Genomic DNA, 17,911 nt, shown 5'->3' with positions numbered 1-17,911 from the left:
CAAAGCTGCTGGAAAAGCCCAGCAGGTCTGGCAGCATCTGTGAAGGAAAAGACAGAGTTGACATTTCAGGTCTGGTGACCCTTCCTCAGGCTCCGTTCTGATATAACGGACCCAAAACGTTAATTCTGTCATTTCCTCCACAGATGCTGCCAGACCTGCTGGGCTTTTCCAGCAGCTTTGCCCTTATTATGAAAGCATGCTCTTTGGTCCTGTCTCACAAAGGGAAACAACCTTTCTGCATCAACCCTGTCAAATCTCCTAAGAATCTTTTCAATAAGATCACCTCTAACACCTCTATGGTGTTATCACTGGAGACCCAGGTAATGTTCTGGGGATCTCGGTTCAAATCCCGCCGTGGCAGATGGTGGAATTTGAATTCAATAAAAATCTGGAATTAAGGGTCTAATGATGTGAATCCATTGTCGATTGTTGGAAAAACCTGTCTGGCTCACTCATGTCTTTTAGGGAAGGAAACTGCCATCCTTACCTGGTCTGGCCTACGTGTGACACCAGACTTTCAGCAATGTCCTCATCCAGTGATTGAACAAAAAAAAATATAGGCCTAATCAACTCAACCTGTCCTGATAAGACAGTCCGATATCAGCTGAATGAACATTCTCTGCACTGTATCCAATGTCAATCTATCTTTCCTAGATAAAAGGCCCAAAACTGTTCGTAGTATTCTAGCTGTGTTCTGAACAGTATCTTGTATAGGTTTGAAATAAAGGCCAACATTCCATTTGCCTATTACCTGCTGAATTTGGATACCGGCGTCTTCTGATTCATGGACAAAGATTCCCAAAATCCCTCTGTTCTGTAGTTTTTTTTTAACAGTATTAGTTCGTTTAAATTGTATTTATCTCCTATTCTTCCTGCAAAAGTGCATAACCTCACATTTCCCCACATTTATATTCCTTAGGACAAGTTTGTACCCTCTCACATAACCTGCCTATATTCCCCTGCAGCCACTCTCACCCACATGATTTGCCTTTCCATCTATTTTTGTGTCATATGTAAACTTGGCTATAGTACATAAGTTTTCCTAGTCTACGTAGTGAATATGTATTGTAAATAACTGTGGCCCCAGCACTGGGCCCTGTGGCACACTGCTAGTTGCAGTTAATTTCAATAGTAACTTGCATTTATAAAGGGCTTTTACAGGGAAATATGCTGAATCAAAAAGGGAGAGGTTAATGAGTCACAAAGTTTAGTGAAAGGGAAATATATCTTGAAAATGATCTGAACAACATCAGAATGTTGAATCTGATCATCAGAAATAGGTAATGCATTTATTGATTCTGTTGAAACATTACACGTTGGTGCAACTACCGATACTCAGTGCAACTGTTGCAGAAAAGTTTCTGCTGCTAACTGGAGGTGAACAAATGCAGGAAATCCAAAATAGCCTCAATCAAAAGAACGGAGTATTCTTTACAGAGAGATTTAACTACAAAGATTTGAAATATTGTGCTTTGCAGGTGTGATGTTAATATTAACATTTAGAGACAGATAATGGACCAGTGGGATCTCATGTTAGACAGCAGAAATACAAGAGTTTTGGGCTAGTCTTTTTCTCTAACTTGAAGGGTATAGGTTAACCACTATAAAATAACTATTTTTTAAATTCATTAATGATATGTGGATTTCACTGCCAAGGCCAGTATTTATTGTTCATCGCTAATTGCCCTGAGTCAACCACATTGCTGTGGGTCTGGAGTCACATGTAGGCTAGACCAGTTAAGGATAGCAGTTTCCTTCCCTAAAGGACATTAGTGAACCATGTAGGTTTTTCCATCAATCAATAACAGTTTCATGGTTGTTATGAGACTCTTCATTCCAGGTTTTCTTTGAACTGAATTCAAAGTCCACTATTCCACCATGGTGGAAATTTGGAAGTGTAATAGTGTTATATAACAATATCTTAATTTTTCCGTGAACTTAGTAAATACACATTTTATACTGTAGTGGTTTCATTATTCAAACAACACTAGCTCAACAAAAGTTGGAAAACTATCAGGACCAATTTTTTTATTTAAATATACTTTTGATTGTGGACTGAATTGGAAAAAGGACTATTTACAACAAAGGACCAAAGAAGGACTTCAAAATAAGAGTTGCTGAAACTCATTCTGAGTCATGTTTACAGATCTGCTTTGTTTGTAGATTGCCCTGCACCAGGGATGTGTACAAAGTGAGATTCACCCAGCAACAGTTTGCTGATTGGATTGTGAAGTTGTAACTATCAACCTTACAATAACTATCTCGCTCCTGGATGCTGAACAACTTGTGGGTTTGAATGATACTGGCAGAAACCTTTTGTACTCCTGAATTACAGATGGTGTCTCTCCCGCCCGCTCGCCCTCCTGCTCTAATATCTACAGTCTGAGGAAAACCTGTTTATTTTCTCCCACCATTTGCTGTAAACCGTTGTCTTTTAATCAGATTAAAGATTTTATAATTTGTTAACCAGTCTCTGTCTCTGCTGTTTAAAAAAAAAGTGAGAGAAACAGAAGGAAAAGATTAGAAAACTGATGGCCTTGGAAATACTCAACCAAGTCCTGAGGACTGGTCCTATTGAACTGTTTACCCAGTCTTTTTCCCCTCTAACCATAACATAAATGTGTTTTAGTCTCTTCGTCTTTGTGTATGCATGTTTAAGAATTTTTAGAAGTGGGTTAGGGTTTGAATTATTGGAGTTATATGTCAACAGATTATAGTTATTTACCTGAGGTTAGAATCTATTAATTTGTACTAAATAGTAGTGGTTGTTAAGTACAGAGACCTGGTATATGTTTTCTGTAAACCTGGGTCTATCTGACAAGTAAATGGAAGACTTTGAGTGCTTTGATGTTTTTAACTTTTGTGATCACTCTGGGAATAGCGAGGCGCACTACCCCAGTGAGGTGTGCAACTTCTGTGAAGTATGAGTAATCCAGTTAGAGTTGAAACACCTAAAGAACAATAAAAAAGAAAAGTACAGCATAGGACAGGCCCTTTGGTCCACCAAAACTACACCAACGCATGATGCCTTTCTAAACTAAAATCTTCTACCTCTACACGGTCTGTATCCCTGTATTCCCTGCCTGTTCATGTATATGTCAAAATACATCTTAAAAGTTGCTGTTGTATCTGCCTCCACTACCACCTCTGGCAGTGCATTCCAGGCAATTACCACCACCTGTGTAAAATATCTGCCGCTCTCATCTCCTTTAAACTTGCCCTTTTACCTTAAATCTGTGTCCTTGCGGGTAATTGACATTTCTACACTGGGGAAAAAGACTGTTCTGACTGTTCATTCTATTCATACCTCTCGTAATTTTGTAAACTTCTATCAGGTTTCCCCTCTGTCTCCGATGTTCAAGTGAAAACCTATTGAGATATTCCATTCTCTCCTCATCGCTAATACCCTCCAATCCATCCTTGTAAACCTTTTCCGTACTCTGTCCAAAGCCTCCACATCATTCTGGTAATATGACAACCAGAACTGTACACAAAATTCCAAATATGGCCTAACTGAAGTTTGATACAGCTACAACATGACTTGCCAATTTTTGTATTCTGCCCCTACTGATGAAGGCAAGCATGCCATTTGGCTTCTTGACCACCTTTATCCACTTGTGTTGCTACTTAAAGGGAACTGTGGACCTGTGTGCCTAGATGCCTGTATGATGATGCTCCTTAGGATTCTGCCATTTATTGTATACTTCCCTCCTGCATTACATCTTCCAAAAGGCATCACACCTTGCATTTGTCTGGACTAAACTCTGTCTGCCATTTCTCCACCCTAGTCTCCAGCATATCTACATCCTGTTATATCCTGACGCAATCCTCCTCACTATCTGCAACTCCCCCAATCTTTGTGTTGTCTGCAATCTTACCAATCAGATCACCTACATTCTCCTTAAAATAATTTATATAAATTACCAACAACAGTGGCCCCACAAGTACAGATCCCTGTGGGACACAACGGGTCACAGATCTCTAGTCAGAAAAACACCGTCCAAACGCTGCTGTTCTATAACCAAGCCAGTTCTGTATGTGCCTTACCAGCTCATCGCAGATTCCCATTTGACTTCATCTTTTGTATCACCCTGCCCTGATGGGCCTTGTCAAAGGCCTTGCTAAAATCCAAGTAGCCCTGCCTTCCTCAATCATCTTTGTTCCTTCCTTAAAAAGCTCAGTCGAGTTTGAGAGACATGACCTTCCTCTCACAAAGCCATTCTGCCTATCACTAATAAATCCATATCTTTCTAAATGTGAATAATTCCATATGTTGTACACATTGAATATTAACTCATCCTGTGTGTTTTGTTGTGTTTTCCAGGTACGAGAGCGGTTACGAGTAGCCCTAGAAAGAGTTAGTGCTTTAGAAGAAGAAATAGTAATTAGAGAGAAAGAGGTAGGTATTTGTGTTGATACTTTCCTGGAATACCTACAGAATTAGCATGGCCCAATATTCATGTGTTAGCAAACAATTCATTTATGTTCGCAAGTTAGAATATAGAAAAGTAAATTTTACGAAGAAATGTGCTGACATAAGCATCTGGAAGGAAGAGAATAACAGCTGCATGAGAACACCATCTGCAAGTTCTCACTTGGGCTGCGCACCAATCTTACTTGGAACTAGATCGCCACTATTTCATAGTTCCTGAGTCAAATCCAGGAACTCTTTCGCGTTGGTACTGTATACCTTACATCACACAGTTTGGAGCGGTTAAGCACCACCATTTCAACAGGAATAAGGAATGAGCAACAAGCACTAATCTCATCTGTAATGTTTGCATGTTGAGAACAAATAAGAACAATAAGGAAGAGTACAGAAATTGTTTCTGCGTAGTTAAAACTTTCAGTTTTTGTGCCCAATGTGTTAAATATTCATCTCCATGCTTTCTCCATGTGTTGGAATGATCATTGCAACTACCTAATTTCTGTTTTCAAAATTGGTACTTGGAAATGTTGGCAAATATTGAGTAGAACATCAAGAATAAAACTTTTGATAACATTGCCAAGATGTGCAATTGCATGTTTCTCAACTGCTACCTTGGTAACTATAATATATTCATAACTGATCTTTATTTTGAAAAGTTGCTTCTTTTTCTTATCCAGTTTTATTTACAATTTCTTTCAGATCTCACTATTTAAAGAACAGAACACACTTACTCCGAAGAAAGGAGCAACAGATCCACTAGAAGATGGAAAGCGTGATGGTGAAAATACGCCAAGCACGAATGGCATGGTATAGGTTTTCAGATAACAACTTTTATGCTATGTTTTGTATTTACCTCCTATAATTAACCCTATCATGAAGTAATTGATACATGAGATTGATTTAAAAGTTGTCATTTTTTTTTGGTACAAAGGAATAATCTCGTGTACTACAAGCGGGGGGTTAATGAAATAGTTTACAAAAGAATTCAAAGCCGCAGCCTGTAGTACACCTTGCCTGGCATTGTGGAATAACGATGCATGTATAAATAGTACAAAGATGTGTTTATTTAACTAGCAGACACAAATAAATAAGCTGTCAGGAGATTACTAAGGAGGCGGGGGTAGAATGGAGGTGAATATACTCATCCAGGCTGGTATGTAGTCTGTCCTTTAAGGATTTGCACTTACAAACAAAACTTAGTTTTTGTAGTCAATGTTTTAATATGAAGACCACACAGCTTGAATAATTTTCTGCCTGAACAAACAAATATATTCAGAGATAGTAGGAACTGCAGATGCTGGAGAATCTGAGATGACAAGGTGTAGAGCTGGATGAACACAGCAGGCCAAGCAGGAAAGCAGACGTTTCGGGTCCAGACCCTTTTTCTGAAGAAGGGTCGAGACCGGAAACATTAGCTTTCCTGCTCCTCTGATGCTGCTTGGCCTGCTGTGTTCATCCAGCTCTACACCAAATGTATTCAGAAGCAGTTTTTCATTTGGATCCTGATACATCAGCAGCCATTTAATTTTAAAAGAAACATACTTACAAGAAAACTGGAGAATAGAACCAACCATCTCCTTCATTGTCCTCCAACCAACTAAGAATGCACATATGTTTCACAATCTAGTTAACAATCGTCTGTCACTTCATACGTTTCTGGTTTGTTGAATTGCTTAATGTTCCATTATTGGGGGACTCTGATCAGCTTTGTCCTTTAAATGGTTACTTTTGTTTTAAACAGAGGTTTTCTAATTGTTCCGTAAACCATGAAGAAGATTCAATTAAAGTAATAGAACTTCAGGAGACCATAGATAAACAAAACAAGGAGCAAGGGCAGTTAAAGGATCGATTGGCTGCCCTGTCTAGTAGGGTGTCAGAACTTGAAGAGGATCTGGATACAGCTCGTAAAGACTTAATTAAGTCTGAGGAAATGAACACTAAACTTCAGAGGGATTTGCGTGAGGTAAGAATGCGAAGGTAAAGTTATTTGAAGAACAGTGATTTATCAGCTCAAGCAGAATGTATAATTTCTCGTAATAATTGCAAAATTGAACACAGTTAAAGCACAGCATTACTAAATTTGCAAAACAGTATTATTGCAAGTAGTTAATAATTATAAATTTATATTGCAACTACCTAACTAATTGACAACCTGACAACCTTGCTGAAACGTTGTGTTAATTTTGACCTGCGACCCTAGAAAGAGTGTTGGTGATTCTTTTGGTGAGCTCCTGGATGGGAGTCATGTTATGGTGTGTGGTAAAAGCTAAATGGTTATTTATGTGATCTTGACCATCCCACAATTCATTTTGAAGTTATGGTAACAAAGTGTACATGGCCTATGTTTGCTAGAGGGGAGCAAAGCTAAAAGGACCAAGAAGTGATTTTGTATAAACTGAGGAACTACATATTGACACTTGCATGGTAGGTGTAGGAGATCTGTACTTTCAGTGAAATTTTCAAATTTTTCACTGTTTATGGGAATGTAAATAAGTCACAATGAATTCACTTCAGGTGCAGAGTTTTATTTTTGGCTGGTGTAGCGGGGCTCGTGTCTTCTGTTGTGAGAGAGCAATGACTTGAGTGTGTTCTAATTATAATAGGCCATGGCCCAGAAAGATGATATGGAGGAAAGGATAACAACTCTTGAAAAACGCTACCTCAGTGCACAACGTGAATCGACATCTGTACATGATCTCAACGATAAACTTGAAAATGAACTCGCCAATAAAGATGCTTTGTACATACAGGTATTTGTATAAATTGAAAACGAAATGCTGTCTGAATATAGTGTTGTGTGTATGTTTATTGTTTATTTGTAACAACACATTTAAGAGAAGAAAAGTTTGCAAGAACAGTACCAAATTTGATTATGCTACATCTTTTTTAAGAAAGTCTTTAGATTGCATGGAGTCCAGAGAGATTTGGCAAATTGGATGCACAATTGGCTTGATGGCAGAGAGTAATAGTCGAAGGATGCTTGTCGGACTGGAGGCCTGTGACTAGTGGTGTGCTTCAGGGGTCAGTGCTCATTGCTCTTTGTTTATCTATATCAATGATTTGGATGAGAATGTACAAGGCATGATTAGTAAGTTTGCAGAGGTAGTACTATAGGCGGTACTGAGGACAATGGGGAAGGTTATCAGAAATTGCAGCAGGCTCTTGATCAGCTGGGGAAGTGGGCTGAGAAATGGCAAGTGGAGGTTAATATAGATAAGTGTGAGGTGTTGCATTTCGGAAAATCCAGACAGGAGTTTCATGGTGAATGGTAGGGCCTTAAGGAGTGTAGTGGAACAGAGGGACCTTGGAATTCAGGTGCACAGTTCTCTGAAAGCAGAGTCACAGGTAGACAGGGCAGTGAAGGCAGTTTTTGGCGCACTGGCCTTCATCAGTCAGGGCATCGAGTACAGAAGTTGGGAAGTTACGTTGTAGTGGTACAGGACGTTGGTGAGGCCGCACTTGGAGTATTTTCTTCAATTTTGGTCACCTTGCTATAGGAAGGATGTTATTAAACTGGAAAGAGTGCTGAAGAAATTTACAAGGATGTTGCCAGGACTCAAGGGACTGAGTTAAAGGGAGATGCTGGACAAGCTAGGACTTTTTTCTTTAAAGTGTTGGAGACTGAGGGGGGTCTCTTGCAGAATAGTATCAGATCATGAGAGGCATGGATAGGGTTAATGCACTCAGTCTTTTTTGCAGGGCTGGAGAATCGAGGACTAGAGGGCATCACTTTAAGGTAAGAGGAGAAAGAATACATGGGAACGTAAGGAGCAACTTTTTTTACACAGTGGTACGCATATGAAATAAGCTGCCAGCGGAAGTGGTTGAGGCGGGTACATTAACAACATTTAAAAGGCATTTGGACAAATATGTGGAAAGGAAAGGTTTAGAATGATACGGGCCAAGTGCAGGGAGATAAGATTAGCGTGGATGGACGTTTTGGTCTGCATGGACCAGCTTGGGCCGAAAGGCCTGTCTCTATGCTGTAAGACTCTGACTGTATGGCTCAATGGCAGAAAATAAGCTGAGGCTGAAGTTGATAAGCAAATAATTATTTCTGTATGTACAAGTTTAACTGCACAAATACAGCAACTTTAATACTAGAGCAAACATATGGTCCTTTGGCTCTTGCCCACTGAATGTCAAGAAGCGAATGCTGTCAGTTCTCATTTATAACAGAAGGCAGTTGGATTTTTTCGCTTGTGTTTTGACCCCCAGTGTAAGTAGATCCAGTTAGTTAATTTAGGTAACTTTTCAAATGTCATCAGAATAAGTACAGACAGCGAAAGGATTAGAATATAAATTTGTGTAAAGTGTTGATTCAAGGCAGTTTAAACTAAATGCTTTCTATGGTGCTACATTTTGATGTTTGAGTATTTTAGTTCAATACATTTCACTGACTTGTGCTTCTGCACTTATATGAAAGAATTTTACCTTTGTCGTGGAATCTATTAGTTAATTGAATTTAGCAAAATTCAAATTTGCTTCATCAAATTTTACTCAAACTTGATATTATAACAACAACATTGAAGTACAGCTTGTGTAAATGATCATTCTTTTGAATGTAGATCAAGATAAAAAGAAAAATCTGGAAATGAAACAAAAATGATTGACTTTCACAACCGACCAGTTCATGTCAACAAAGATAACAAAAACGTCATTGTTTTGGATATGTATCCTTTGTAAGATTCTAATAGGATACGCATCCAAAATGCCAGTAATTTTTTTTTTTCTTTGCAGAAGCTGTTCATCATTTTCTATGTTTGGAAATTGTAGGTGTGCCCAGAAATGGTGAATTGCAACTCTGTCTGATCTCTGGTGCTTTTGCAGTTTTGCCACTAGACAAGCGGAATTAGCCATAAAGTTGCTTTCCGTACATTTTGCATGAGAAGTTTAACTCTTTCAGCACTTCTGAACATTTCTGGTCTTATTTCTGAGCCTGAGATTTATGTTAACCTGAGTCTAAGATATAGCAAGAAATACTCGATTCCTTTTTCTACACTGGCTTTCTGCTTTGGAGAAACAAAGCAGAGGTTCAGGTCCTTCAGCCCTCCAAGCTGTGCCACACATGATGTCTTTGTAAACTGAAAATCTTTTGCCTCGACATGGTCTGTATTCCACTCTTCCCCACCTATTCATATATCTGTCAAGATGTCTCACCGGCGTTGCTATTCTACTTGCTTCTACCATATCTTTGGTAGCTCATTCCAGGTACTTAGCACCGTCTGTGTAAACAAAAAAAAACTTGCGCCTCACATCTCCTTTAAACTTTTCCCCCTTTTACTTTAAACCTGTCTTCCCTCTTAATTGATATTTCTACCCTGCGAAAATGCACCAACTATCCATTCTATCAGTAATTTTGTAAACCTCAAATCAGGCCACCCCTCAGTCTCTGACATTCAAGTGGAAACAAACCAAGTTTTTCCAATCTCTTCTCATAGTCAATACCCTCCAAACCAGGCAATATTCTGGTAAACCTTTTCTGTACCTTCTCCAAAGCCTCCCATCCTTTTTTGTAGTGTGGCGACCAGAACTGTACACAGTATTCTCAATGTGGCCTCATGAAAGTGTTAGACAGCTGCAACATGACTTGCCATTTTTAAAACTCTGTGCCTTGACCGATGAAGGCAAGCATGCCGTATGCCTTCTAGACCACCTTATCCACTTGTGTTGCCACTTCCAGGGCACTGTAGACCTGTGTACCTAAATGCCTCTATATCAGTGCTTCTCAGGGTTCTGCCATTTACTGTATACTTACCTCCTGCATCAGACTTCAAAAATGCATCACCTCACATTTGTCCAGACTAAATTCTATCTGCCATTTCTCTGCCCAAATCTCCAGCCTATCTATCTCCCGCTGTATCCTCTGGCAATCTTTGCACTGTCTGAAGTCCCCCCAATCTTTGAGCTGTCCGATGTAATGTTTGTGGCAGTCATTGCATGGTATTTTGTAAACCACATCCGTGCTGCAAGTTGTGGGAATGGGGTCTTTAATTCTTGTAAGTGTTTGTTGTCGGGTGGCTGTGGGCTTGTGGGCCACCATGATTCCTCGTGGTCATAGGAGTCTCGTCAGTTCCAGTATGCTCTTGATGTATGGCAGTGTGGCCAAAATGTTAGGGCGTACTGTGTCCTCTTGTTGTTGCCTATTTATTTGGCATCTGCGGATGAAGTCGCAGGAATATCTGTTTGTAGTGAGGATTTTGTACAGGTGCTCTTCCTCTTTCCTGCATAATTCTGGAGTGTTGCAGTGTGACCTAGTGTCCTAGCCCATTTAAATAGTGTCCTAATGGAGCTTCGTTTGTGGGCGTTGGGGTGGTTGCTGTGGAAGTTGAGGATTTGATCTGTGTGGGTTAGTTTTCTGTATACAGAGGTTTGGAACTCCTTGTTGGTCATATGCTCAACTTTAACATCCAGAAACAGAAGTTGATTGGTGTTTTCTATTTCCCTTTGTGAATTTAATCCCTGCGAATACGCTGCTGATGAGGTGGTGGGTCTCTTCTAAATTGTTGTGGTTAATAATGACAAATGTGTCATCTACGTACCAGATCCATAGTTTAGGTTGAATGCGGGGGAGGGTGGTGTGTGCTAGTCTTTGCATGACTGCTTCTGCAATGAGTCCTGAGACGGGTGATCCCATTGGTGTACAGTTGATCTGTTTGTATACTTGACCATTAAAAATGAAGGGTGTAGTGAGGCAGAGGTCTAGTAGTTTAAGTATGTTGTCATTGTTGATTGAGTTGCTGGTCTGTGTTGCTGTTTCCTCCAGTAATGCTGCCACTGTTTCTTTGGTTAGTGGGATGTTGATTGATGTGAATAAAACTGTGATGTCATAGGTTACCATAATCTCGTCATCGCTGATTTTTATGTTCTTGAGGGTAACCAGGAAATCTTGGGTTGAGTGGATGGAATGGGGTGATCCGTCGATTAGGTGTTCCAATCTCAGTTGTAGATCCCTGGCCAGTTTGTGTGATGAAGGGGTGCCTGGTAGGGAAACAGTGGGTCTGAGAGGAATGTCTGGTTTATGTACTTTAGTAAGTCCATAGAAGCAGGAGGTGTTCGTGCCTTCTGGACTCACCATAATGGGCCAGACAATATAAATTCCAAGCGGTGTAGAACAACATCGCTTCATCGGAGGCTCCACTGATGATGTCACCTAACATGGTGACGAAACATCTGAACGAGAACAAGCCAGCTCAGCGAGCAAGTCGTCAATCTCACCCACAACCCCAGCTACAGATCTTCGCCAAAAACTTCGAAACCCTCTTTCTCCCTCTCTCTCCCTGTCCACCCTCCCCTGCCCTCCACCACCCCCACACACACGCACGCACGCAAGCACAAATCTATGGGGTGAATTTCCATTTGCAGATTTGTAATTGCAGATACACTATTTTGTTCAAAAAGCTCACCATTTGTGGACAGTCAGTGTGGCATTTTACAAGTTCCTACTTTGGAAATAAATCCAGTCTGACTCCAAGTTGATACACAGCCAGATTCTAAACAAGGCCTCACACCCAAAATGCATTGTCTGACCTGGAGGTCACCTCTGGTATACTGAGGGAACTGATAAAACCTTTTAGTTATCTTGGGGCAGTGACTTGAAAGAAATTCTGCAATTTGCATATTAATCCTTTCTAACTGAGTAAAGATCTAACAGGCATCTAGGGTTGGTTAAACACATTTGCACCAGTTCTATGGCCCTTTGATCTTTTGCTCATAAATTCTGCGTCTGATGCCACCTTTCTTACTGACACCTGAAGGAGGAGCGAGACTCCAAAAGCTTGTGTCTTCAAATAAACGTGTTGGATTCTAACCTGGTGTCGTGCGATTTTTGACCCTGGGTAACGTAGATTGGGGGCAGCTGTTTGAGGGTAAATCCACATTTGTCATGTGGGAATCTTTTAAAGGCCAGATGATTTGAATTCAGGACCAGCATGTTCTTATGAAAGTGAGGGATAAGGATGGCAAGATTCCAGAACCTTGGATGACAGGAGAAATTGAGCTTACTCTGAAAGAAAAAGGAAGAATACCTAAAGTTTAGGAAACTGAAGACAGAGCCCTTGAGGTATATAAAGAAAACAGGAAAGAGGCCATGAAATGACTTTGGCAAACAGGATTAAGGAAAATCACAAAGCTTTTTTTGAAGTATATAAGGAGGAAGAGGATAGCTAGGGAAAGGGTAGGTCCACTCAAGACAACAAAGGAAATTAATGCATGGAGCCGGAGAATGCGAGAATGCCCCCAGTCTACATTACCCAGGGTCAAAAATCGCACGACACCAGGTTAGAATCCAACATGTTTATTTGAAGACACAAGCTTTTGGAGTCTCGCTCCTCCTTCAGGTGTCAGTAAGAAAGGTGGCATCAGACGCAGAATTTATGAGCAAAAGATCAAAGGGCCATAGAACTGGTGCAAATGTGTTTAACCAACCCTAGATGCCTGTTAGATCTTTACTCAGTTAGAAAGGATTAATATGCAAATTGCAGAATTTCTTTCAAGTCACTGCCCCAAGATAACTAAAAGGTTTTATCAGTTCCCTCAGTATACCAGAGGTGACCTCCAGGTCAGACAATGCATTTTGGGTGTGAGGCCTTGTTTAGAATCTGGCTGTGTATCAACTTGGAGTCAGACTGGATTTATTTCCAAAGTAGGAACTTGTAAAATGCCACACTGACTGTCCACAAATGGTGAGCTTTTTGAACAAAATAGTGTATCTGCAATTACAAATCTGCAAATGGAAATTCACCCCATAGATTTGTGCTTGCGTGCGTGCGTGTGTGTGGGGGTGGTGGAGGGCAGGGGAGGGTGGACAGGGAGAGAGAGGGAGAAAGAGGGTTTCGAAGTTTTTGGCGAAGATCTGTAGCTGGGGTTGTGGGTGAGATTGACGACTTGCTCGCTGAGCTGGCTTGTTCTCGTTCAGATGTTTCGTCACCATGTTAGGTGACATCATCAGTGGAGCCTCCGATGAAGCGATGTTGTTCTACACCGCTTGGAATTTATATTGTCTGGCCCATTATGGTGAGTCCAGAAGGCACGAACACCTCCTGCTTCTATGGACTTACTAAAGTACATAAACCAGACATTCCTCTCAGACCCACTGTTTCCCTACCAGGCACCCCTTCATCACACAAACTGGCCAGGGATCTACAACTGAGATTGGAACACCTAATCGACGGATCACCCCATTCCATCCACTCAACCCAAGATTTCCTGGTTACCCTCAAGAACATAAAAATCAGCGATGACGAGATTATGGTAACCTATGACATCACAGTTTTATTCACATCAATCAACATCCCACTAACCAAAGAAACAGTGGCAGCATTACTGGAGGAAACAGCAACACAGACCAGCAACTCAATCAACAATGACAACATACTTAAACTACTAGACCTCTGCCTCACTACACCCTTCATTTTTAATGGTCAAGTATACAAACAGATCAACTGTACACCAATGGGATCACCCGTCTCAGGACTCATTGCAGAAGCAGTCATGCAAAGACTAGCACACACCACCCTCCCCCGCATTCAACCTAAACTATGGATCTGGTACGTAGATGACACATTTGTCATTATTAACCACAACAATTTAGAAGAGACCCACCACCTCATCAGCAGCGTATTCGCAGGGATTAAATTCACAAAGGGAAATAGAAAACACCAATCAACTTCTGTTTCTGGATGTTAAAGTTGAGCATATGACCAACAAGGAGTTCCAAACCTCTGTATACAGAAAACTAACCCACACAGATCAAATCCTCAACTTCCACAGCAACCACCCCAACGCCCACAAACGAAGCTCCATTAGGACACTATTTAAATGGGCTAGGACACTAGGTCACACTGCAACACTCCAGAATTATGCAGGAAAGAGGAAGAGCACCTGTACAAAATCCTCACTACAAACAGATATTCCTGCGACTTCATCCGCAGATGCCTAATAAATAGGCAACAACAAGAGGACACAGTACGCCCTAACATTTTGGCCACACTGCCATACATCAAGAGCATACTGGAACTGATGAGACTCCTATGACCACGAGGAATCATGGTGGCCCACAAGCCCACAGCCACCCGACAACAAACACTTACAAGAATTAAAGACCCCATTCCCACAACTTGCAGCACGGATGTGGTTTACAAAATACCATGCAATGACTGCCACAAACATTACATCGGACAGACAGGAAGGAAACTAGCCATCAGAATACATGAACATAAGCTAGCAGCAAAATGACACGACAAACTCTCCTTAATATCGGTACGTTCAGACAATGAAGGCCATCAGCTTAACTGGGATAAGGTAACTATAGTAGTCCAAGCCAAATATAGACGCGCACAGGCATCCCTAGAGACATGGTTCTCCACCCGTAATGCAATCAATAAACATATAGAATTGGACCCCATATACAAACCCATACAGATCGAAACCGGAAATGACTACTCGTCATAATGTGGGAGAGAGAGAGTGAGAGAACGCACGGGGTATGTGGGGGAGGGGATGGATGGAGGGAAGGAGTGGAGAGACCGAGCCAGAGAGCATGCGGGGTGGGTGGACGGGGAGAGAGACAGTGTGTGCAGGGTGGGTGGACGGGGAGGGGTGAGGGAGAGAGAGACAGACAGAGCACGCACGCGGGGTTTGGGGGGAGGAGGAAGGAAGGGAGGGAGGGAGGGAGAGAGACAGCATGTGGGAGAGATTCTGTGTGTGTGTGTAGTTGGTGGGGTCAACTGTGGTGCGAAATGAAACCAAAGTCCCAGTTGAGGCCGTCCTCACTGGTTCCGAACTTGGCTATCAGCTTTAGTTCAGCGACTCTGCGTTGTTGTGTATCCTGAAGTCTGCCTTGGAGGAATGGACACTGTGCCATAATCGTCAGACTGGAACACTTTCGCGGTCAAGAACATTCTGCCTTGGAGCTTCGGATAAATGTCCTCCAAGGCAGACTTAAGGACGCATGGCAACTCCGAGTCGCTGTTCAGAGGCTGATAACCAACCTTAGTACCTGTGAGGATGGCTTCAACCAGGATCTTGGGTTTATGTCACACTACGGATGGTGCCACCACAGCTATATATATGCGCGTGCGCAGACACAGACCCCCTCTCATAGACACCCTTTCCTCACCCTCACCCTTACTCTGTTTCGCTTGCGCTCTCTCACACACGCATATATATCTATGGGATGATTTTGATTTTGCAGATTTGTAATTACATTGTATTTTGTTGAGAAAGCGCACAATTTGTAGAGAGTCAGTGTGGCATTTTCTAAATTCCTACTTTGGAAATAAAACTAGTCTGACTCCAAGTTGATACACAGCCAGATTCTAAACAAGGCCTCACACCTAAAATGCATTGTCTGATCTGGGGTGTCACCTCTGGTATACTGAGGGAACTGATAAAACCTTTATTTATCTTGGGCAGTGACTTGGAAGAAATTCTGCAATTTGCATATTAATCCTTTCTAACTGAGTAAAGATTTAACAGCCATCTTAGGTTTGTTCAACACATGCCTGTCAGGTCTATGACCCTTTGATCTTTTGCTTATAAATTCTGTGTCTGATGCCGCTCCTCTCTCTGACTCTTGAAGAAGGAGTGAAACTCCGAAAGCATGTGTCAAGTAAACCTGTTGGACTATAACCTGGTGTCATGTGATTTTTTGACCTTGGCCACCCGAGTCTAACACCAGCACCTCCGCATCATACATGCCCCAGTTCCTCCCTAATATTGTCTTAGCTAGCCTTCCAGCAACTTAATCGTTCACCCGACGGCCACTCTTACCTTTATCTGTATGTAACTTAGAACGTACAGAGTCATGGTCACTTTTGAAACTGCTCCCTCACAGAAAGTTCAGTTACCTGACCAGGCTCGTTCCCCAACATCATCTCTTGTATGGCCCGTTCTCTCGTTGGACTATTTACGTCTTACTTCAAGAAACCCTTATGGATGCACCTAACAAGTTCCACCACCACACCCCCCTCCCATTCAAGCTCCTGACACTAAGCACGTCCCAGTCAATGTATTCAAGTTAAAATCTCCTGCCACAATAACCCTGTTGTTTTTACATTTTTTTTCATAATCTGTCTAGATATCTGTTCCTCTATTTCCCACCGGCTATCGGGAGGTCTGTAGTACAACCCCATCAAAGTGATTGCACCCTTCCTATTTCTGAGCTCTACCCATATGGCCTCGCTGGATGAACTCTCCAAGTTATCCTCCCTCAGTACAGCTGTGATTATTCTGCCTAATCAGTGACGTAATTCCGCCACCTCTTTTACATCCCTCTCTTTTGCCTGAAACCTCTAAATGCTTTAACATTAAGCCTCCGTTCTTGTCCGCCTCATGCCCATGTTTTTGTAATGGCTACAATATCATAGTTATATGAATGATCATTTCACTTGCTGACCTCCTGTTCTGATTCCCATCTATGACATAAAGGAGTTAACTGTATTCAGCTAATGCCAGGATGGAGGAGGTCCATTTGTTTTATGTGGGCAAAGATGACAAATATTCTATATCCAGAAAAGGGGATGTTGGGGTAGGAAAAAGCATTTGGTGTGTTATAAAGAAATGATTTGGCCAGGGCATAGGAAGCAGTCCCTGTTCTTTGAATCGGAACATGAAAATTTAATCCACTGGGTTCGCATTGGGTCTTTGGCTTAATATCTTGTTTAAAAAGGCAGTGATCTGGCATCTGACATTCCAGCCTGCATAATGTGCTAAATAGTAGTGTGAGGCTTACAGCCCCAACCTTCTGGCTTCGATGAAAATGCTACCACTAAGCACGGCTGACACGTGTTGAAGTGCCATTAACTGGTCCACTGCAAACCCCACACTGTAGTCCAGCACTTGGCCTCTTTCAATTCTGTCTAACTGAGATGGAAATGACCTGTATAATGTTGTAAGAATTACAAAGAATTGATTCTGAAGTTGAGATGACTAAACTTTATACTTCAAAATTAAAAATGCAGAGTGAAGAGAAGAATCGTCAGTTGCAAGAACGGTTGGAATTAGCTGAACAAAAGCTGCAACAAACTCTCAGAAAGGCAGAAACTCTACCAGAAGTAGAAGCAGAGTTGGCACAGAGAGTGGCAGCACTTACAAAGGTAGGACATGAAATCCCCTGTAGTCTTTATGCTGATAAATTTAGGTCACAGGATTGAAGTGACTCAAATAAGAACTCTAGTCTCTGCCAATGTAAATGTCCAATTTTAAGCACCATTATACAAACGAGTTGACCATTTCAAAAAATTGTTTTCATATAACTTACTGTTGAGTAATGGAGTTTCAAACTCTATGGGCTGTCAGGATTCTCAATACTTTTCCTTTTATGAAAAAAAGCTAACTATGATAGAACCAATGATATTTCTCAAGTCACAACCAACCTAGCTTTTTTTAAGAGATAGTAGGAACTGCAGATGCTGGAGAATCTGAGATAACAAGGTGTAGAGCTGGATGAACACAGCAGGCCAAGCAGCATCAGAGGAGCAG

At 41.4% G+C, this 17,911-nt stretch overlaps 1 protein-coding gene across 1 annotated transcript in view; it reads right to left on the bottom strand.

The window, feature by feature from the left end:
* The window catches only part of LOC109920159 (liprin-alpha-1-like), a 117,314-nt gene that overhangs the window by 46,365 nt on the left and 53,038 nt on the right, over positions 1-17,911 (bottom strand). The window contains exon 15 of the mRNA XM_048606905.1: positions 15,286-15,428. Within this exon, the coding sequence (XP_048462862.1) occupies positions 15,286-15,428 (143 nt within the window). The remainder of the gene's footprint in view (positions 1-15,285; positions 15,429-17,911) is intronic.

This window comes from Rhincodon typus, chromosome 17 (genome assembly GCF_021869965.1).
Source record: "Rhincodon typus isolate 14 chromosome 17, sRhiTyp1.1, whole genome shotgun sequence".
Lineage (NCBI taxonomy): Eukaryota > Metazoa > Chordata > Chondrichthyes > Orectolobiformes > Rhincodontidae > Rhincodon > Rhincodon typus.
The sequence above is the reverse complement of the archived record's forward strand: the minus strand, read 5'-3'. Positions and strand labels throughout refer to the sequence as shown.